The following is a 23,290-nucleotide window of genomic DNA, read 5'->3' as shown; positions in this document are numbered from 1 at the left end:
AGCTACATGAGCTACTTTTGAAGCATAGTTGGGTGTTTTTGGTCTCAGTGAGAATGCCTCTAAATCAGGGGTCTCAAACTACTACAAGTCCCAGCATGCCTCTACCTGTGGGAGTTATGCTTGTAACTGTCAGCCTTGCAAAGCCTCATGGGACTTGTAGTTTAACAACAGCTGGAGGGCCACCAGTTTGAGACCCCTGCTCTAAATAAAGTGTTTTTGAGGCATATTTTAGGCATTTTTTAGACTGCAATAAATAGTCTCCATCTATTTTAACCCCCCTGACGGTATTCCCGAGTCTGGCTCGGGGTGGAATTTTTATACCAAGAGCGGTAACCCCGAGCCAGACTCGGGACTGCATCGCTGGATCCAGGAGGAGGTTTACTTACCTTCTCCCTCGGATCCAGCGTTGTCTCCCCGCTGTACGAGCGAGCCGTGTCTCGCTCGATCTATCACGGAGCCGATCTCCGTACCCTGCGAGCGTTGCGACGCACGGGGACGGAGATCGGCGCTAAATTCAAAAAGTGAAACAGACAGTATACATACAGTATAATGTAATCTTACAGATTACATTGCTGTATGTAAATATTTCACATCCCCGTTGTCCCTAGTGGTCTGCCCAGTGTCCTGCATGCCGTTTTATATTATAAAAACTGTTCTTTATGCCTGGAAACTGGAGATTGTCCATAGCAACTAAAACTGTCCCTTTACATCAAAAATGATTTTAGACCAGCTAGAAAACAGCGATAATAAATTGTAATCACTCGCAGAATTGAGCGATAGCGATTTGTGGGGAGATCCGTCATCAAATACTGAAAAGTAATGACAGTGACAATTCTGCAACTGAGCAAATTTCAGTGTTTTTGATTTGATTACATTATTAAATAATTTTTATTATTGTTATATTATTATTTGGTACAATTATTTGTAGTTATTTATTATATTATAATTTATGATTTCATTTTTCAAACTTTATCATACCCAGGATGTCTGCTAGACTCTGGTTTGGACAGATTTAAGAGAGTTATTCCTAAGAATTACAGGACTACAATATAAAACGCCAAATTTTCATGCAAAATAATGGTACCGCTTTTAGCACCTAAAATCCAAAATAATCATACTGCCAGGGAGGTTAACCGATGATTGTCTGTTCATCAAACGTGATATGGGTGGTGAAAAGGGCCATACCTTCAATCCCACCATCCCCTCTGCCACTGGCCATGGAGGTTCCTAGACTCTCCTGTTCCACCGGAAGCCTGGAACCGTGGTAAATAGCGGTAATTTTCAGAACAGGAGGTGATCGGGGAACATCTATTTCCTGATCTCCCCTGAGACTAATTATTCTGGAAACATTGTGTATTACATCACTTCGTTGTTTACAGCTGTCATTCCTCATACTGTAGCCATGGATGCAGCTAATCAAGCAGGATCTGTACCTGATTAGCTGCACTGGAGGGCAGGGGAGACATTACAGGTATTATAGAACTCTGATTTCTCCATAAAGAGTGCACCTGTCAGTTGCCCATGCTATCACATAGTTATCACATATGGAAACAATGTTTCCCTCTTAAAGAGATATGACTTTAAAGGTACAGAGATTTAAACAAGAATAGTATAAAAGTTATAAAGTTTAATTGTATTAAAATTTACGTGAAGTAGAGAGGTATATGTGAGAAAATTACTGAAGTAAAAAGCTGTCTTGCAAAGAGTAAGCTACAAATTACTTCACCATATCAATCATGATATAACAGCAATATTGATAGGTTTACATAAAAATTCATTGGCAATACCAACACATTTCGGCATAGTCTTGACTCCTTCCTCAGGGAAAGTCCTTTTTGCAATCAATGTAAGTATAATCTATAAAGTAAAGTGCAAATTACAAACATATTCCACAAATTATACAGCAGCTGGTTGCCTAAATGGCAGTGAATGGGACATTGGCTAGAATACTCATAGTGCCTTGAATCCACAGCTCTACATTGATCAGCACATAAAAACACAGGTGATGAAAGAGGATCTCAGTTTTTATGTGCTGACCAATGTAGAGCTGTGGATTCAAGGCCCTGTGAGTATTGTTTCCAATGTCCCATTCACTGCCATTTAAGTAGCCAGCCGCTGTATAATTTGAGGAATATGTTTGTAATTTGAAAGGACCTTCCATGTGGAAGGAGTCAAGACTACTCAGAAACGCGTTGGAATTGTCAATGCATTTTTTTTTAATGTAAATCTATCAATATTGCTGTTATATCATGTTTAATATAGTCTGGTGATTTGTACCTTACTCTTTGCAAGTCAATACTTTTTACTTCAGTAATTTTCTTGTATATACGTCTCTACTTCATGTTAATTTTGATACAATGAAACTTTATAACTTTTATACTATTCTTGTTTAAATCTCTGTGCCTTTAAAGTCCCATCTCTTTAAGGGAGAAACGTTGCTTCCATATCTTTCTAGGATGTTGGCCTATGAAAGAAGATAATATAATGTCCAATTGTTCTATAATTATCACATAGTGTGCTTGTAAAGCCCTTGTGATAACAATAAAGATAATGTGGTTGTAAAGATAAAAGTATTTTTTTTACCTTAATGCATTATCTGCATTAAGGTAAAATACCTTTTAATACCAGCTCCCTCTGAACCCCCCCTCCCCCCCCCCCCCAAAAAAAACATTCACCTCAGCTGGATTTTAGTCCAGCGCTCTGCACATCTGCAGCAGCTCTTCTCCCCACTCTCACAGGCTTGGCTGAGAGCTTGCTGTCAGTTAAAACCTGTTAGCTCGAGATCGAGCATGCATGAGTGCCCCCATAGGAAGTGGCTTCTTATGGTGGCACACTGCAGTGGAGTGGAGAGCCAGGAGTGCTGGCGGGGGATCTGAAAAGAGGAGGATCGGGGGAAAACCATTACACAGAACAGGTAAGTATAACATGTTTATTATTTTAATGCAAACAATTTGTGTTTTATTGTGATAATAAAGGCAATTAAAAAAAAAAAAAACACATGTCACACTTACCTGCTCTGTGTAATGGTTTTGCACAGAGCGACCCCGATCCTCCACTTCTCTGGTCCTCTGCTGGTGCTCCTGGCACCTCCCTCCTGCACCCAGAATAAGCAGCATGTCCATTCACAGACAGAGCTGTGGCTCAGTCCCGTCCCCTCTCTCTCCTCATTGGTTCACTGCTGATGGCTCTCACTGCTGTTTCAGCCAATGAAGATGGAGAGTCCCCAGAGAGCCTCTCTTGCACGCTGGATTGGGATGGGGCTCAGGTAAGTAAGCATAAAATGCATGAAGGTAAAAAACCTTAAACCTTTATAATGACTTTAAGCTTTAAAAGCCCATTAAATGAAAAAGGAATTAAGAATGTTAAAAAATGAATTCTAAAAAAAATAAACAAAAATATATAAAAAATAAATTAAAAGCACTTCTCCTCCCCCAAAACATACATGTGGATGTAAGCTCAGGTCCCCCATGTGTAAGTAAACAGGAATAGCGCCACACATGTGAGGTGTTGCTGTGAAGATTGGTATGGAAGCAATAATTTTAGGGCCATTGTTACATAGTAGGTGAGTTGAAAAAAGACACAAGTCCATCAAGTCCAACCTATGTGTGTGATTATATGTCAGTTTTACATTGTATATCCCTGTATGTTGTGGTTGTTCAGGTGCTTATCTAATAGTTTCTTGAAAACTATAAATGCCCCCCGCTGAGACCACCACCTGTGGAAGGGAATTCCACATCCTTGCCGCTCTTACAGTAAAGAATCCTCTACATAGTTTAAGGTTAAACCTCTTTTCTTTTAATTTTAATGAGTGGCCATGAGTCTTGTTAAATTTCCTTTGCGAAAAAGTTTTATCCCTATTGTGGGGTCACCAGTATGGTATTTGTATATTGAAATCATATCCCCTCTCAAGCATCTCTTCTCCAGAGAGAATAAGTTCAGTGCTCGCAACCTTTCCTCATAACTAATATCCTCCAGACCCTTTGTCAGCTTGTTCATGGTTAAGCTGATAACTTGTAAAGGCTTTTAAAGTATCAGACACTTTGAGGGATAAAGTAAAAAAAAAAAAAACTGAAGTACAAATTCTCAAAACTTGTGACTTTCCATTAAAATCAGAAACAATCGTGTGTGCTACTACGACTTCTATCATAATAAATATATCAGCGCACACTCCGCCTACTCCTACAAGGATCGCTTGGTTATAAAACCTGCCCAATAGCTGCTTTAAAACAATAACTCAACACTTTATAATAACTATTTCACAGAGATTTCTCTCCTCTGCAGTGATTATTGTCACATATTTAAAAAAAAAAAAACTGTGTAAAATGGGATTACGTAAGCAATTTTCATCCTTGATAAATGCATGCAACCAAGCATCGCATAGTAGATAAACAAGGGTAATTTAAAGTAGCTTTGTCTAAATGATGACTGATATACATTAGACATGCAATGGCTCATTAAACCAATTGCTGCAGGAAGATACCTTGTGTAAACAGCTGACGTCTTTCCACGATGTGAGAAGAGCACCGCAAGTACGCAGACTTGATGCTTCTCTGTGGGCGGTTGTGTATGTTCTACTCTGCAATACATCACACACAGTAATGTCTTGTTTCTGAGTGGGCGGTGGTGTAAATCTACAGATCTAATACGCTGAAGCACATTATCAACTTTTTTAATCAACTAGAAGAAAATGGCTTTATATACTGTATATTTATATATATATATATATATATATATATATATATATATATATTATGTTATAGGTAGAGATGAGTTTCAGTATCAGATTGAATATGAGTTTGACCCAAAACCAACATGTTCACAGTTCAGTGAATAAACTGCCCATATTTGGCCAGTTCACCCATTTAAACTCCTGGCTAACGATCTGTCATTTGTGATAGGAGTGGTGTGGGTTGAATATTGTCAGGCAGTGGGTTGTTGCAATGGTGGTTTGTGATTCACATGAATTAACATAAAAAACTTTGGATGTACATTTGGTCAATTCACCCATTTAAACTCCTGGCTAATGTTTGTTTGACGAGGATCTGTCATTTGTGACGGGAGTGGTGGTGGGTAATATCGTCAGGCAGTGGGTCGTTATGATGGCGAGTTGTGATTCACATGAACTAACAAGGGTGACTTTGGATTTACATTTGGTGTTTATTTTTTTATCGAATAAAGGTTTATTTTTCATGTTGTGGGTTATTTAACATTTACTGAGTTAAAACAATCGGTACTGTTACGAGTCACTCCCTTAAAATTTGGCACAAGGTACGTACTCCCTTTAAACTACTGTCCCCACATCTCCCCTTGCTCTCGTTTATGGGTCATCCGAATTTCTATCCGGCCTGCGCGGAGCTGGGCACTTTCTCGGCCTGGTCCCGAGCACGCCTTACCAGAGTTTGTGACTTTTCCTCGAGAGGATCCCTTGCAACATTTTCCGACCTACAGACACAGGCCCACCTGCCCCCCGGAGAATGTTTTCACTACCTGCAGATAGTACACTTTTTCCGAGCACATATTAACTTTAACTCTAATCTCAATTCCATGTCCCAATTTGAATCCATATGCTCCTCTGATCCACATGCCCCGGGCATTATCTCATGTCTATATTCTTGCCTCTCCAATATCTCTGAGGACCTCCCGCCTTATGCTACCGCATGGGCCACAGATTTGTCACTTAACCTTAATGCAGAGTCATGGACCGACATATGGACCAATACCAAAAATTCTTCACAAAATGTTGTGGCGTCTGAAGCGAATTATAAGGTCCTGATGCGGTGGTATCTGGTCCCCTCTAGAATCTCCAAATTTGTACCTAACTATCCACCCGATTGTTTCAGAGGTTGTAAAGATCGGGGCACCCATCTCCACATTTGGTGGACTTGTCCCATCGTGACAAATTTCTGGTCCTCGGTCTTCCATTTGCTGACTAGACTGTTGCAATACCCCATAACTCCTGACCCAGCAATAGCCTTGCTGAACTGTTTACCCCAAGATCTTAATAAAGCCCAAAATCGACTTTTCCTTCAAGTAACAACTGCAGCTAAACAAACGATTGCGAGAGCCTGGAGGACACCATCCCTGAATATAATTGAAACTAAACATAGAATCACACAGGCGATGATACATGCTAAGATAGAAGCAGTTGTGCTGGATAGAATCCCGTTATTTAATAGAACATGGCAACCTTGGGTGGACCATTTTCTACCGAAGGACTTTGATACTCGTCTTATCGCCCCTTAGCCTATACTAAGCGTCAGTTTGGGGTCTGGGGTTCCTCCGGGCCTTCTGACCATACCCCCCCCTTTTTTTTTTTTTTTCGCTTCCTTTCCCATTTTGTGTCTCTACTCCTATTTTCCCTCTTCCCTCTCTCCTTGTTTCTTTCTTTCTTCCCCTTTCTTTCTCTCTTCTATATGTGTAAAATGTATCCAGCGGAACTCTATTCTATGCCATTACCCGTGGTAATAGTTGCCACTACAGCAATGTTTGATAAATGTTTTTCCTCCTCTGGAAATCGTTAGTTTCCTTTTATTTGACCCCCTTCTTGGATGTTTTATGACCGCCAGCCTACTTATGCGAAGGGTCCGTGAGCATGCTTTAGCTTTGTCTGGAATATCTGCTTTTGCAAAATTAAGTAGCAGCTCATTTGATTATTATCTGTTACTGTTACCAATGTAAACTGTTCTGCTTATCCCTATGTGACTTACTTGACTTTTCAATAAAAATATTTGAAACGAAAACAATTGGTACTATTATTCTAAAGTACCCTCCCCACACACACACACACACACAGACCTCCCTTTTAGGGGACAGGATTTGGGGATGAGAACTTTATCTCCACAATCCTTCCTGAACCAGTCCACATGCCTCCAAGAGTAGGAGGGTACCTTTCCCCCAGATATATGCCTCTTGCAGGTGAAAGACTACGGGTACATAGTAGCCCTTGCCATTCTTTAAAAATAAATGTAAAATAAAAATACCTACACCTGAAAAATTTCCTTTATTAGATTTAAAACAAAAGAAAAAATAAACAAACAATGATGTCCCACTATGTTAATCCAACGTCAATCATGTTGTCCAGGTATATAGATCCATGTCAATCACATTGACCTGCCAAAATGATGATGCTACTTCCATAACAAATAACAGATCCCTGGCCAACTTTGATGGGTGACATCATGGACCCTTCCTATAGTCATTTCTTGTATTAAGAGAGGTATGGACTCCAGAGAGAGAGATCATTTTGCCCCTGTTCAAATCATTAGTAAGACCTCATCTGGAATATGCAGTTCAGTTTTGGGCACCAGTTCCCAAAAAGGATATCGGGGAACTGGATAAAGTGCAGAGAAGGGCAACCAAACTGATAAGAGGCATGGAGGAACTCAGCTATGAGGAAAGATTAGAGGAACTGAATTTATTCTCTCTTGATAAGAGGAGATTAAGGGGAGATATAATCAACATGTACAAATATATAAGGGGTCCATATAGGGAACTTGGTGTTGAGTTATTCACTTTACAGTCAACAAAGGGGACAATGGGGGCACTCTTTACGTCTAGAGGAGAAGAGATTTCATCTCCAAATACGGAAAGGTTTCTTCACAGTAAGAGCTGTGAAAATGTGGAATAGACTCCCTGCAGAGGTGGTTCTCAGTAGATTGCTTTAAGAAAGGGCTATATTATTTCCTAAATGTACATACTATAACTGGGTATCAACATTTATAGGTAATGCCTCTCGGGGGATCAGGAAGGAATTTTTTCCCCTACTTTAGCAAATTGGATCATGCTCTGCTGGGGTTTCTCGCCTTCCTCTGGATCAACTGTGGGTATATGGGATTGTATGATATGATTTTATTTTTTTTGTGGTTGAACTGGATGTACGTGTGTTTTTTTTTTCAACCTGATAAACTATGTAACCATGGACCCAATCTTCACTCATGTCCATATTGAGTCAAAGATGTCACCCAGGATCTCCAGTCTTTTTCTTTACAAACAGAAGTGAGAATCTGTCATTTAGCATCATTAGTGCTACAGCTGCTAATTGACAGATGCCCTGGTTTATTTAGCAGCAGAACCCGGAGAAGTATCTGTCATTTAGAGGTGTTAAGTGACAGATCCCCGACCACTGTTTTTAAACAATGTCACTTTTAAAGGAGTGTCTCATACTGCTAAACAACTTCTACGTTTAAGGCATCCCCAAAGCGTGTTAATAAAAGGATGTGTGTATTTTTAATGTACTCATTTAGGCTGCATTAAAACGACCCCTCCCAGTGGTACAATTTAATTGTAGATTTTTGTATGGGTACATAACCCCTATGGCAGTGCCCAGCTACTAGCACTCTTTTATATTAACACAATCTTGCAAATTAGCCATAAAAAGGGGCAGAAAAAATAACATGGTTTCAATGAGGTGAAACACTATGAATCAACTGGGTTCATCAACTTTGCCTGATTCACTCATCACTAGTCATAAACTATGTACAGTAAATACCCTATTTATGAATAAATTCTGTTCCGGGAGCTCAACTTGTTCGGAAGTCCAGCAAAGATCAGCGCTCGCAGACAAAGGCTGAGAGCACTGATTAGTGTGTTCTGGCCCCCTGTCAGAACACAAAGCCAAAGCATGGAAAATTGCTGCACCAACATTGCTTGTGTTGGTACGGAGATCTGTCAGTTTTTTGTTTGTTTTTTTCGTTCAGCCCACTGGGTTGAACAAAAAAAAAACTCAGTGTGTCTGCCCAGCTTTACAGTATTGGACATGCAAACAAATATTAATATTTTTGAAAGTTTGCGAGCTGAATGTTCGTATGTAGAGGACTTACTTTATATGTATTGTGATATTGGGGGATGCTTAGCTCAGTGGTAGTGGGCACTTTCAAATTAGGTGTGTGTGTGAGACTTCTTACCACCCGAATTGTTTTAAAGTCTTTAAGCTCCAAACCCTGACTCGGGACTGTGGCATACCTAGTAGAGTTTTAGCTGGAGAGGGGGTTTCTCTTGCATCTCTTGTGTAACACCCCTGGTAGTGATGATAGGAGGTGCCAGGACACAGAGTGGCAGGTTGGTGTAGCGTGCCGCGCCAGCTGGTGCTTGCCGGATGTAGATGACTGTGGATCACCAGACAGTAACTCTTCCATTACAGTTATGATAAATATTACAGCTGCAATTCTCAGTATATAAAATTACATATTTCAAAGACATGATGAATTTTAAAGCAGAAGCATAGCCAAATCTTTTTTAACTGTGCTTCTCCTATGGATCACAGGAGTGCAGTTCATTCTGTACTCCTGTGAGCCATTTTCAGCAAACAGCGGGCAAAAGCACACTGTTGATTGAGGTCAGAGAGCCAGTCCAGGCTCTGAAAAGATCCTGACTATATGGTCCGCACAGAAACCTGGACTGGCACCTGGCTCAGCCTCTCAGCGATACACAAAGAGCCTGAGCCAACCCCTCCCACCATCTCCACAGCTCATCGCTCCATTGAGTGCAGGAGGGGCAGAGCAAAGAGCTGGAGTCTGAATGTCCTGGCTCTCTGCTCAGAGAGGAGGGGAGAACTGAGTGATCAGCTGTGTTTGATCACTCAAATCTACTTCTTTTTTAAACACTACTCCAAAACTTAAATGCAGTCAGTTCCTAAATAAAGACATTATGAAATACCAGAGACTTGGTTATTATTTCTGTGTAGGGATCTACTGCCCTCTACTGTCTGTAAGTGGTTGTTCTGCTTGATGTTCACAGACTTGTTTATTTACATCACTTCCTCTCTCTGCAGGTCTGGATTGGAAACCCCAGAATGAGAAATCGGAGAGAGAGAGAGACACACACAGAGCTGAGCCACATGGTTTTATACACACAGAGATACTACTGCTGTTGTATTTTCACCCAGACCAGAAGCAGAGACTACTTGCAAAGTATTCCTTTGTTCGATTAGTTACACAGCAGATGTCCACAGCTTCTTAAGTGTGTATCTAAATCCTTGTGACAGACATTTTTCTCCTATTGTTATTACTGCACATGTACAATGCCAGATAGCTAAGTCTGTGCTACTATGCGTGTAGTGGTCTTCTTCCAGTATGTTAGTAGATAATGAACCTGTTGATTGCAATATAGTTAATATACAGCTCCTGTTATTTTAGTATACCCTGTCCCTTCTGGTCTGGGGGTTCTATAACTTTTTTTGATACATTTTTTAGACATATGACTGCCACTTCTAGCGGGTGGAGGTCCGGTTGCATGACAGATTAGAAAGTATTAGGGACTAAAGGCAGAGTAGACAGGCTGACTCTGAGTTCCAGTGCCACACCATAGTTTCTGCCAGTGAGAAGCTGCTTTCCAGACTGTTGGCTCCGTTTGGAACATGTGTACTTCTTGGATGAAATAAAGAGACATTTTATTCATCCTCCCCTGGGTGCCAACTTTATTTACATTGAAAGCGTTCCAGACTGGTTGGACAACAGTTGGGGAGTCTTCCCATCATCACTAATTTTGTTTTCATGTCTCCAACACAAAAACACACATCGCATTGCAGTCATAAAAAACAATCGACCAGCATGAGATATAGCTTAATAACAATCAGTTCTCTGCCCCCTTTGCACAGAATGAATTCACATGCACTTTCATTGGCAAATTATGATTTTTTTTTTTTAAATAAAGTGTGGTGCTGGCAAGATTACCAGGTAAAAATAAAGAAGGCCTGAAAAAATACTAATGTGGCCACCACAAAGCACCAGTAAGCTGCAACATATACATTTTTGTTAATTATAAGTGGTGCTATTCACTTAGCTGTGCTGTGTGATAAAGCTGTGTAAATGCCTGGACTGGATGAACATCAATGTAAACCCTTTGGAAGATAAAAGAGCTGTGATTTATATGTATTTCATTTTGTGTATTAAGAATTAAATTTTTTTTTTTTTTTTTTTACATTTTTTATATTTATAGCTAGCACTGTTTAATTTCTTTTCTGTTTTATTGTGGGTCTGGATTTCTAACAACTCAAAAAATGCAATCCAAATCACTGCGGTAAAGGCTCGGTAAGAAAAGCACCATAACAGCACCATACCTGGCAAAGTAAATGCATAAAATAGCAGTAACAATAAACATTAGGAAAAATACATTCAAAAAAGGAAGCTAGCAAAGAACTAAAATAAGAGCATACCTTTAAAACTCCCTTTTTATTTTGATATGACAAAAGCCACAACACATTAAATATTAACATTAAGCATCAGGGAGAATGATGTACCCGGGTATTGTTCTGCTTCTACTATGTCTACTAGCAGTCACATCTATCATCCGTTTTCTAAGCCTTCATTTTTCTAATGCTCAGCTGAGCGGTGGAGAGAGGCTGTGACTCAGTACCTGGAAACTTTTTTCTTTTCAGCTTTCATACATTTGAGATTGCTTTTTGTCTTGCAAAAAGGGGGACTCGAATGGACCAGCACAATGAAATGTAAATATAGAAATTACAAAATTGCTCCAAGCCTCATGTACTTTTGCGGGCACTTAAATTCAGACTTATTTTACCATATTGAGAAAGGAATGCTTGACTGGTTAGCCTCCCCGGAGACAGACATTCACAATCATTTTCTATTCCAAAAAAAAAGATGCTGTCTGCTTACTGGATATTTTTGACAGTGCGGGTTTTATAACAAAATTTCAGACTTTCCAGAGGATGCATGATGCACATGTATGCCTTTGTTACTGCTGATCATTCAGAAAGTGACAGCTGATATATGAGAAGCTTAATTAGAACTGGAATTGTGGAAGCAGAATGCAAATCAGTAGTCACCCCCAGTATTGTCTGTGGTTTGCCTGCAGTTTATCTTTTCCCCTATTACTCACCTACAGGGATGAGCTCCGGCGTGTTTGCATACTCCATGTGCAGAACCCACCGGGAAGTCGGCGCAGCGCTGCGCTAATCACAGGCAATGAGACATTGCCCGATCTCTGCAGCCACGCATCGGGGCAATGTCTCACTGCCTATGATTATCACATCACTGCGCCAACTTCCTGGCGGGCTCTGCACATGGAATATGCAAACAGGCCGGAGCTCATCCTTACTCACCTACCATGCTTTCTTCTGCACAGTAGAGGGGGGGTAAGGTCACCCAGCACCCAGCTGCACTTCCACTATTTACAGAGTACAGAGTGCAGCCATTCAGTCAAAAATTCTCACCCAGCAAAAATATTTCCTTTACCTCCCCTAAACAAAAATGCCATATTCAAGCAAACCCTCTACTCAACAAAAACGAAAACCTTGCACAGTAAACCATCCAAAAATAACCCTCCTCAAGCAGATCTCAAAAAACTATCCCCACAAGAAAAAATGCTCCTCCTTTCTCTGAGTACTTCTGCATCTCTCTGCCCAGAAACGTCCCCTCTTTACTCACATTTGCACTGCCCTGTCTGTTCACAGCTGAATGCCAAAGCCCCCTCCCCAATATCTGCCCCCCAAACTTCCCTATTCCTGCTAACCTCTGCATTACAATGCCTCCCTCTCTACTAATTTCAGTTCTTCAAGCCCCACCCCCCTTTCGGCTCACCCTTACACCCAAACCCCCTTCTGCACTAAACTCTACACCCCAAACCTCTCCCCCTCTGTTCCCCAACCCCCCCATCTGATTATCTCTGCACCCCAAATCTACCTACCTACTTACCTCTACACTCACCTTTGCACCACACTGTGGGATACATGAGGCTGACCATGTCTGACAAAGGAGCCACACAGGCTACGAAACGCGTTACCGACCCCTTCTCTCCACTGACACCATCAGCTTTGTGTATCCCACAGTAAATACAGGCTTCCCTGCTGCCTCCTCTCTTCAACACATACGAGAACGCTTTACAGCTGTTGGATGGCTTTACACTGCTCTCTACTACCATTCTGAGAATGGACACATGCCACAGATGAGGACTCCTGATTTTATCATGTCTTTTAACACTCAACAATCTTGCAAGTGCTTTTAACCCTTTGTGCACTTTATTAAATTTTGCATACTGCACTTAGAGGCAGCTTTCTTTTCCTTTTCTCCTCTCTGTACCCTACTCTCTCTGCTATCCTAAAAAAAAAACAATTCCACCCTGCTGACCTTTGCACTCCAAAACCCCTTGTGCTCACCTCTGCACCCCAAATCCCCCCTGCGGTCATCCACACCTCAAAGCCCCCTCTTCGTTCACCTTTGCACCCCACTCTCTTTGCTAACTTCTGCATTTCAACATCAACACCCCCCTTTCCCCCGCTGTGATCCCCTCTGTGCCCTCCTTTCTTTACCAGAGCCTCAGGGAAGGACCTACTGGCTGTAAGAATCCACAAGGCTGTGGGCGGTGCTGGCCTGGGGAGGCGGCAATGATGAGTGAACTGCTGGCCAGCCGCTGGGTGAAGCTCTGCACCAGCAACCAGTGAATAAGCTTGTAAGCAGTGCTCACAGCAATGGAACGCAGGGGTTTTCTAGGATGTGTGAGATACATGCCCTGTGTTTGCGGTGCCCCACCACACACTGAAACACTCCGCCCAGAGCACGTATCCCTCTGACTCCCCCCCCCCCCACCCTCTTGTCCTGGCCCTGGTTCTGCACTATGCCTCTGTGAGGCAGCCATCTTGGTAGAGACTTTTTCATGCCCCCAATGACTAGCGATCTGATGACTGGTGGAAGTAATGATCAGAAGAGGTGAAGGAAGCACAGAATAAATGAAAAAGAAGCAGCAATATGCTTTCACTGCGGGTCCTCAGGTACAGCTTCCTCTCCAGCAAGGAGCACATTGAGCAGCTGACATTTAAATTCACTCCAAATCTAATGAAAGTAGCAGACAGAGTGACTACTATTTTTCATCAGAATGCAAGACAAAATGTTCATTTTTCAGGGTATTGCTTAGGCAAAGTAACATTTCTGTATGACCCCTATAATATAGCAAATCTTCATCTTTAAAGTTCAGGTACACTCAGCCCCTCCCTCCGCATTCCTTAGATCAGTGAAGGAGAGCTTAGGAATGTTGTGTGACCTCAAATCATTGCCGTGAGAGCAAATCATAAGCATCTGAGGGTTGCTGGGATGTCATCACATTTATGACCAGGTCCCAGACACAGTTTTCTATAGGTATTCATATCTCTGAATACCTATTGTTTACAGTCGGCTAACATGCATGTTGTCCAGCATGAAATTAGCTTCAAAATGGCTACAAATATGTTAGGTCTCGCATGCCCAGTTTGCCTAGGGGAGGAATTGGGCCAGCTTTGCTCCCGGTACTCCTAGGTTAACAATGTTTGAACTCAAAATGCTACAAATTAACTGAGGGAAGAAAATATGTCTATATCCTGGCTGTGCTGTCAGGATTTTAGAAGTTATGGAATATACTGGGATGATGGATTCTACCAAGAGACAGATTTGTGTATTGTTTGGAGTCCAACTAAGGTATTTATGACCCAATGTCTTTTAACTCTCTCCTCACTCAAGCAGGCAAGCTGACAGTTTTATGGGCCCTGAGATGTGTATTGAGAGATTGATAAGAGATGTCTGCCATGCTTCAAACCATCCAATGGCTGGTGTTATAACGAATCACATGTGCAGTACCATAGCAGTTGAAGATTAAACAGAGGTAAAGATGGCAGCTTCCTTGGCTGAAAATGATAGGGAGGTTTACTTAAGGGTTGTGAATTGTATGCACTGTAAGGAGGAGGGAGGGGGAGAGAGGAAAAGGTCACTGTGCTTATGCCCTTTACATGACAACATGGCTGAGATGAGCTGAGACATGAAAAAATGCATGCCACATGCATCTTTTCATGGGCCCAATGCTCACAACCATTACAACTCAGAGCTATTATTCTCTGGCTGATACAGCCAGGGAAGCATCTAACCAAAGAAAGCTCTGCTGAGTAGATGCTTTGGAGGGCAGGGAGACATTGGGGTTTATTTACTAAAGGCAAATCCACTTTGCACTACAAGTGCACTGCAAGTGCACTTGGAAATGCAGTTGCTGTAGATCTGAGGGGGACATGAAAGGAAAATAAAAAGCTGAATTTTTGCTTGTACATGATTGGATGATAAAATCAGCAGGGCTTCCCCTGATTTCGGATCTTCCCCTCGGTTCTAAAGCGACTGCACTTCCTAGTGCACTTGTAGTGCAAAATTGATTTGCCTTTAGTAAATCAACCCATTGGGTCTAATAGAATGTCTTCATAAAGAGTGCCCGTCACCTGCCCAATGCTATCACATGAGCGTTTGATAACCCCTTGTGAATAAATTTAAATAAAAAATAAATAAATAAAATAAAATTATAATAAAATATATTTTAAAAATGTAATCATAACCCCTGCACACACCTGCAAATGCAAAGAGTTCACACATTTCTGCTAATACACCTATTTTACCAGGTGTGGTAATTCAATTCAAAGGAGAAATATTTGCTTAACTGATTTTCACACAAACATATCATTATTGGCTATGTGCAGATAATACTGCTGAGGGTGTACTAACACTTATGCCCCATACACATGATCGGATTTTCAGACAACAAATGTTGGATGTGAGCTTGTTGGCTTAAAGTCTGACCGTGTGTATTATCCATCGAACATTTGTTGTCGAAATGTTGGCTATCAGGTTCTCAAACTTTCCGCCAACAAATGTTTGTTGTCGGACTTTCCGATCGTGTGTACACAAGTCCGCCAGACAAAAGTCCACACTTGCTTGGAATCAAGTACGAGCCGGGAATCACTTGGTCTTGTAAAACTAGCGTTCGTAATGGAGATATCACATACTTCTTGTACATCACTACGTTCGTAATTGTTGGCCAACATGTGTGTGACCGTGTGTATGCAAGACAAGTTGGAGCCAACATCCTTCGAATAAAAATCCACGGTTTTGTTGTCGGAAAATCCGATCGTGTGTAAGGGGCATAACAGTAATAACTCACATGGGGCATTCAAATCTACCCACTTGCACCAGGATTGTTCCAAAGACTGATGGATTATATTCTTTCAGGTCTTCCAGTTTTAGTGCTGTATTTTGACACCACTATATTTGGAACAGAATCTACAGAAACATTACCTGAATGGCTCAGAAAACTTCTGCAAAGATAAGCTGAAGCTGGGCTTTATATGGTATATGTAAAAATAATTACTAAAGTTGCATACAAAGTTTTTACATATTAAAAATGAAATCAACAACTTTCATTAAAATAATATCTAGTGATTCCATCATGAAAGTCTTTATTCAGGCACTTTTTAAGGTGACAATACTCTGTCCCTCTCTTATGCTGTGTACACATGACTGGACTTTCTGACAGAATAAACTTTGAAGGTCTTTCCGATGTAGTTCCGACGGAGTTCCGATGGAATTCCGCTGAAATGGACTTGCCTACACACGATTACACCAAAGTTGCCAGTAGCCAATAGCTGCCCTTGCGTCGTTTTTGGTCTGTCGGAATAGCATACAGGCGAATGGTTTTCGCGATAGTAATTGATTCCGTCGGAAAGATTTTAAACATGTTCTATTTCTAGGTCCGTTAGAATTTTTGAAAAAAAAAATAGTCAGATGAAGCCCACACACGATCGGAATATCTGATGAAATGATTCCGTCTGACCTTTTCTTTCGGAAAGTCCGGTTGTGTGTATGCGGCATTAGATGTGCTTCTAAGTTTTAACCTGTCACGTGGGCATTGAAAGAAACTCAAGTGGCTATTTAAACACACATTAAGCATTGTCCACTGTTGTCACCATCATGAAAACTGCCCTGAGAAATGACGTGCAGCCATTGCTGGAGCACATGCATTTAATTAGGAAGGGGTTGCAAGGAGGCTGGAGAAGACCAGCAGCACTGAGATGCAAAAGGACGGAAAAAAAGGTGAAAAATATTATTTAAAAAGTTGCAGATAATGATGATACACAGCGCTTTAGCAAACAAAATGTTATTCAGTTAAGATTTAAATTGTTAAACTCCACTTTTTAGGGCCCCCAATGCTGAGTTCCTAGAGTATAAAGTTGATGATGAAACACATTAAATGGATTCAAAACTGAAATCTACTTTCAATAATAACCAAGATCTGCAAGCATCCACACTACTTCTTAAAGCAGAACTAAATACACTGAAACTGTCAAATCATCAAATGGCTGGTGTCATAACTGATCATATGTGCAGCACCATGGCATCACCAGATCAAACAGAAGCTAAATGGCAGCTTCCTTGGTTGCAAAGAAAAGGAGGGTTTAGTTCTGCTTTAACTTGCATCATTCTTTCCTGAAAGTCAAGTCACTCTTACTTAGCCTTTTTGAACTGTTAAAATGTAACCTGGCAGGAGGTTAGTGCAGAAGTGTTTAAAGCTTCTCGGTTTGGGAGTACAACACAAAATATGCTCAAATCAACAAAGAGGACCTGGTTGTTAGGATATGGCTTAAAGAGGAAGTAAAACCTGATGGGTTTACTTCCTTCCTTTGCCCCTGAAAAGTAAAAGCATAATGTGCTAGTATGCATCGCATACTAGCGCATAATGTGACACTTACCTGCAAACGAAGCCCGTGCCTTCCCCACTGCAGGCGGCATCCATGTTCGTCCCTCTTCTTTCCAGGGCTGTGAACTCCGGCTCTGTGACAGAGCCAGAGCCTCGTGACGTCACATGCATGCAGGAGCTGCCAGTGATGGCACTCTCTCATAAAGAAATGGCAGGGGGGGGGGGGGCGTTTCTTCACAGCGCATGTGCTGATGACATCATCAGCACAAAAAACACAGTGAGTGTCTCCTAAATGGCACACATTTAGGAGATATTTAGAGCACCTATAGGTAAGCCTTATTCTAGGCTTACCTATAGGTACAACTTCCACAGAGGTTTACAACCTCTTTAGTGCTATTATTACTGACTAAACCATTGTTGGGACTATTGCAAAAGAATGTCCCAAGTAGTATCACCATGCAAACTTTGTTGGACTGCCAAATACATTATTATTATGGAAAATAAATCTTATACCATAGTTCCTACAGAGTCCTAAATTGGATGCTCTATCAATGTCAATAGCTGAAATCTGGACAAATAAAGGTATTATACACATACAAGAAAATGCAACGGTTGACAAATGGGTAAAGACCTGTGTTCCACTGCAATCCACACACCATGTTCAAACCAAGGTTGTGGTCCATTCATAGGTAGTCACCAAGTCCCAACTACATACAGATTTTACAGGTCATTCTCTTTTGCTGGTAGTAGTCCCAGTTACATCAACCACGTCTTTTTCTGCCATACAGCTACTAAGTAATACAGTTAAAGTGTTATTAAACCTACAACTTTAAAATCAGTCCGTATATGCAGTAAAGCATGCATGTTATACTCACTGCAGAAGGGGTTAATCCTCTGCAGTGTGTAAAAAGGCTGCTTCATCTTGTATGCACAGATCCTCTTCATCTTCCACTGACTCAAAAACATGTCCAGATAAGATAGAGCCTTTGGAGTAAGGCTGCACATGCTCAGTTTGGTGTGTATTGCTACACAGTGCAGTGATCAGCACTGTCCAGACAGAGGGTCAGGGGTTCTGCATCCTGATAGGACAGCTAGTGCAGTATGAAAACTCCTCCTACAAGCTTTAACCAGGGACTGATATAAGTCACAAGACTGCTATATACAGCTGACGAGAAAAGGTATTTAGCAGTTGATATTTACTTAAAGTGATTGTAAAGCTTCAATTTTTCATTTTTTTTAAGATAACAAACAAATCATACTTACCTTCACTGTGCAGTTCATTTTGCACAGAGTGGCTCTGAGCCTCGACTTCTGGGGTCCCTTGGTGGCTCTCTTGACTCCTACTCTAATCAGATAACCCCCTAGGAGAAGCGCTCTCCCAGGGGGTTACCTTGCAGGCGCTCCCGAGTCCATCATTCGTAGGACTGTAGGACTTGTCCCGCCCCCCATGCCCACGTAATTGGATTTGATTGACAGCATCGGAAGCCAATTGCTGCGCTGCTATCAATCTATCCATTCAACAGCCGAGAACCATAGGCAGAGGGACAGTGTGTCTCCGCCATGGGAAATTCTAGGGCTCAGGTAAGTAAAACAGGGGGGCTGGGGGGCCAGTCACTGCCAGGTACTTAGGATGCTTTAAGGTGAAAAAACACAAGGGTTTACAACCTCTTTAAATGATTGCATTTTCATTTTCTGTGTACTGTGGGAGACCAGATATAGTGAATGCAGGCTCCTGAGTTTAGTATTACTTTACCATAACTAACGATTATAAAAATTGGCCTCGGCATCAATAAAATTGAGGCTGATCATGAAAAATCTGTTTTTTTAATAAGATTCCAAATGGATTAGATGACTTTACAGGATAATTAGAAAATGTATTTAGGATAAAGCAAGTTTTGTTTTCTTCCAGAATTCAGATGTGTTTTTTGGCCAAATATTGTTTCCTTTTTTGAGTAAATTTGACCATTAGAAACACTTGTGATTTACATATAATCATGATGATATGAAATGACCAAGATAAAAAAAAAAATTAACCTAAAATTAGAATATCATGCAGAAAATGATTTAGTACCTTTCATTGTAGGTGTTGTACGTGACACTTTTTTCCTCTGATGTGGGGACATTGATAATGTGTTCTGTAAGAAGAGACAGGATGTATTCTTACTGTCACATTTCACTTTGACCGTGGCAGCCCAAAACAGAATATAGAATAAACACATAGCATACATAGATGTCATTCCTCTCCACCAAAAGACTACATTCTAATAATGACCTAGTATCAAATATTTATTCTTTAGATTTCTGTTTACAAATCTGTTACAATGCAGTTTTCATCACTGGTAAACTAGTATTACCACACATATATATACTGCATTATATACATGTATACATTATATAAGTATGTAAAATGTAAAATTACCAAAACAAATACACAGCAAAGTCAGCAAGTCAAAGGGTGGGTTGTCAAAGTTGGATGCTAGTAATGTATGGCCATCACTTAAAACAAATTATCATTGATCTTAGCCTAAGAAAAAATACCTAGACGTGCAACATCCAGTTTCTGGTAGGCAGCAGCATTGTCCCTCCCTCATCTGTCTCCTGTACAGATCTTCAGCATCTCATCAAGCTACTGGGGAGGCAGCATAAACACATCTGCCACAGCCTGCTAATTAATGAATTTAAAAAAAAGTGATACTGATCTCAGTCTTTTAGATTTATCAACTAAGATGTCAATAGCTTGTACCGTGCCAAGTGTGTTCATTCTTCCTAACTAGAAGAAACCCATGCACAGTCAAAATGGTCAGACCTTGGAAAAGACAGGCAGCATGGGAAGTAGTTAAACAGGGTTGCAAGAAAATGGGCAGAAAATTACCTTACAGGCTTCTTAGAAATTATATGTGAATCATATTTAAAGGAACAGTCCTTTTTAAAACTCATATCTTGGCTTTAGGAAGATGCATATGATTTAAATCAGCCTCCAATTGCAGGGAAGAAAAATACATAAGATAAGAACAAGATCTCTGCTCCAGTGACCAGCTTCACTCAACTACAGTACCAAGACCAACGGTCAATATTGGTATTATTATTAGTATTCAATTTGTAATATTCTTGCACTAGAGAAATAGCCAAATGAGCCAAACTAGCAGGCTTAAAATGAATAATATCATTTATAAATGGACTGATGAGTTTATTCAATAACAATGACTTCCATATTTGATCATATTGGAAAGTCTGTCACTCACAAAAATAATGTGCTGATAGATTCCAAACAAGAAAAAATATTCTGGCTAAGTATTTGAAATGTAATTAATGTAAAGGTCAGTTTCCAGGATGGCACAAATACATTAGGCACAAAAAGCACTATAGAGATAATTATATATCCCTTGATTTTAATTAACAATATATTAAAGATTTAATTGTACATTATAAGTAATTGTTGATTAAACCTATCCAATGGACCTTTATAATATGGAAAATCAAGTGATGATGTGCAAAGTACAGCATAGCCTAGCATCCAATCACACATCACTTAATGTTGCACCGATACCAGTATCAGTGCCAATACTAAGCATTTGCATGAGTATGTGTACTCGTGCAAATGCTCTGATATTAAAACCGATACCTCCCAGTCAGCCAACTGTAAGACTAGGTTCACATATGTGCGATGCCAGTTTCAGTGGGATTTCTAAATCTAAATTTAAATGTCCGGTGTGATTTTGTTCAGTGGTTCGGGTACAGTTCAGGTGGGAATTTTGAATGTGTCTGACACTGGAAATCACACCTAAACCAAACTGAAAATTGTACCTAACTCTTTTTAAAATTGCACTGCAGCAGGTCTGCACATGTGAACCAGCTCCATAAAATAAAAATAGGTTATCGGCAATTGGTACTGGCGAGTACTTGCGAAAAAGTATTGGTACTAATTTTGAAAAAACTGCTATCGGTGCATCCCTACTTCTTAGTATGATCAATCAGCTTTGCCTTTGTCAACAATCCAGGCAATCCTTTACAGACAGGTTCAATAATGGAACCAGCACTCATTGGTACAGGCTCCTGAAAATCCTCCAATTTATCTACTTGGAAAGTCAAAGGTGTTTGAAACATGTTAATTATATTCTGACATCTCATTTCTTGACCAGTAAGGGGAAGCTATTGGAAATTCATAAGCTATTATGCTGATATATTAGGATAATACTATTTTTCAGCTTGCAGAAGAGTAATTCTCCTGGGTACTTCCCTGGTGTTAAATTCTAAATCTCAGAAGCAGGTAAATCAGTAAACTGTCATTTTATCCTGCACAGAATACAAATCATTCTATGCACTGTTATTCTCTAAGGTGCAGGCTGTGGGTTTTTCTACAGGCTGTGATATATTGTTTCACACAGTAATATAGCATGCAGCAATTTTATTCCACGTAATGTCATGTGACCAGGCTTGGGGAATAAATCCTTAGAGCATACAGTCGTGACTTAGATTGGTAAACAAGCATTTTGCTTAATTTTGTCCTATCAGTCATGTTTGAGGCAAAGCACCATAATGGACAGGTCCATGTGACGTGTATTTTTAATGTAAGAGTGATAATACTGTAGCAGCAGCTGACCCTGAAGTTTGTTGTCGTGTTTAGTGGAGGAATATGGTCAGCAATCAATGGAGGTTATTTACGAAAGACAAATCCACTTTGCACTGCAAGTGTACTTGAAAGTGCACTGAAAGTGCATTTGGAAGTGCAGTCACCCTAAATCTAAGGGGCAGATCTGAAATGAGTGGAAACCCTGTTGATTTTATCATCCAATCATGTGCAAGCTAAAATTCTGCTTTTTATTTTTCTTGCATGTCCCCCTCGGATCTGCAGTGGGGGTTATTTACTAAAGGAAAATCCACTTTGCACTGAAAGTGTACTTGGAAGTGCAGTCGCTGTAGATCCGAAAGGGGCATGCAACAAAAATAAAAAACAGCATTTTAGCTTGCACATAATTGGATGATAAAATCAGCAGAGGTTCCACTCATTTCGGATCTATCCCTTAGATTTAGAGCGACTGCACTTTCAAGTGCGCTTGCAGTGCAAAGTGGATTTTCCTTTAGTAAATAACCCCCAATGACTTTGGATTTTTAAAAATTACCTTGGGCCCTTAGATACATAGCTAGGCCGCTGCATGGAAGATAGTGAGTGACTTTAGGAAATGCTGCTTGCAGGATTTTTGCAGTGCAAAGGGAGTAAAAGTACCCCAAGTCATTTCTCATAAGGCTAATTAATGTTAGAATGACCCTTAGTGACTTACTGTAAATATCATTTTATTTCTTGCCTTTTTTATCCTTAACACTATTGTTCACTAATAATCATACCTTTTGTAAAGGCTTTGGGCTCTGTTCTTCATCGATTTCTGTTGGTGAAATAAATAAAAGGGTCATTAAAATATATCTTCTATATGTTAATATGCACATTAAAATAGTTGTATTTAAAATCTGACATTGTTGGTGTTAATATTTTTTTCATAATTAGAGAGCAAATGATTGTGTCAGTTTACTGCGGTAGGCTATATTTCCCTAAACACACTGAGTAGTAGATGTAGAGGCAAAATGAAGAGAGATCCTCTAATGCCGCGTACACACGGCCGGACTTTCCGTCAGACTATGACCGAAGGTCTTCCTGATGGACTTTCGGCGGAGTTCTGACAGACTTTCCAAAGGAACGGACTTGGCCACACACAAGCACACCAAAGTCTGACAGATTTGAATGGGATACTGTACAACCACACTAAAAGAAGGAAGTTCATAGCCAATAGCTGCCCTAGCGTCGGTTTTCGTCCATCGGACTAGCATACAGACAAACAGATTTTTCAACCGGACTCGAGTCCGT

At 40.5% G+C, this 23,290-nt stretch overlaps 1 protein-coding gene across 1 annotated transcript in view; it reads right to left on the bottom strand.

Moving 5' to 3' along the window:
• PPP1R1A (protein phosphatase 1 regulatory inhibitor subunit 1A) overlaps positions 1–23,290 on the bottom strand; it is a 337,467-nt gene that overhangs the window by 37,578 nt on the left and 276,599 nt on the right. Inside the window, exons 3-4 of the mRNA XM_077483772.1 lie at positions 22,777–22,814; positions 19,505–19,568 (exon numbers count right to left, since the gene is read on the bottom strand). Coding sequence (XP_077339898.1) covers positions 19,505–19,568; positions 22,777–22,814 — 102 coding nt within the window. The remainder of the gene's footprint in view (positions 1–19,504; positions 19,569–22,776; positions 22,815–23,290) is intronic.

This window comes from Lithobates pipiens, unplaced genomic scaffold (assembly GCF_037356315.1).
Source record: "Lithobates pipiens isolate NorthernLeopardFrog02 unplaced genomic scaffold, aLitPip1_a1.2 Scaffold_16, whole genome shotgun sequence".
NCBI classification, from domain to species: domain Eukaryota; kingdom Metazoa; phylum Chordata; class Amphibia; order Anura; family Ranidae; genus Lithobates; species Lithobates pipiens.
Note: the sequence above shows the minus strand (reverse complement) of the source record. Positions and strands in the feature narration are given on the sequence as shown.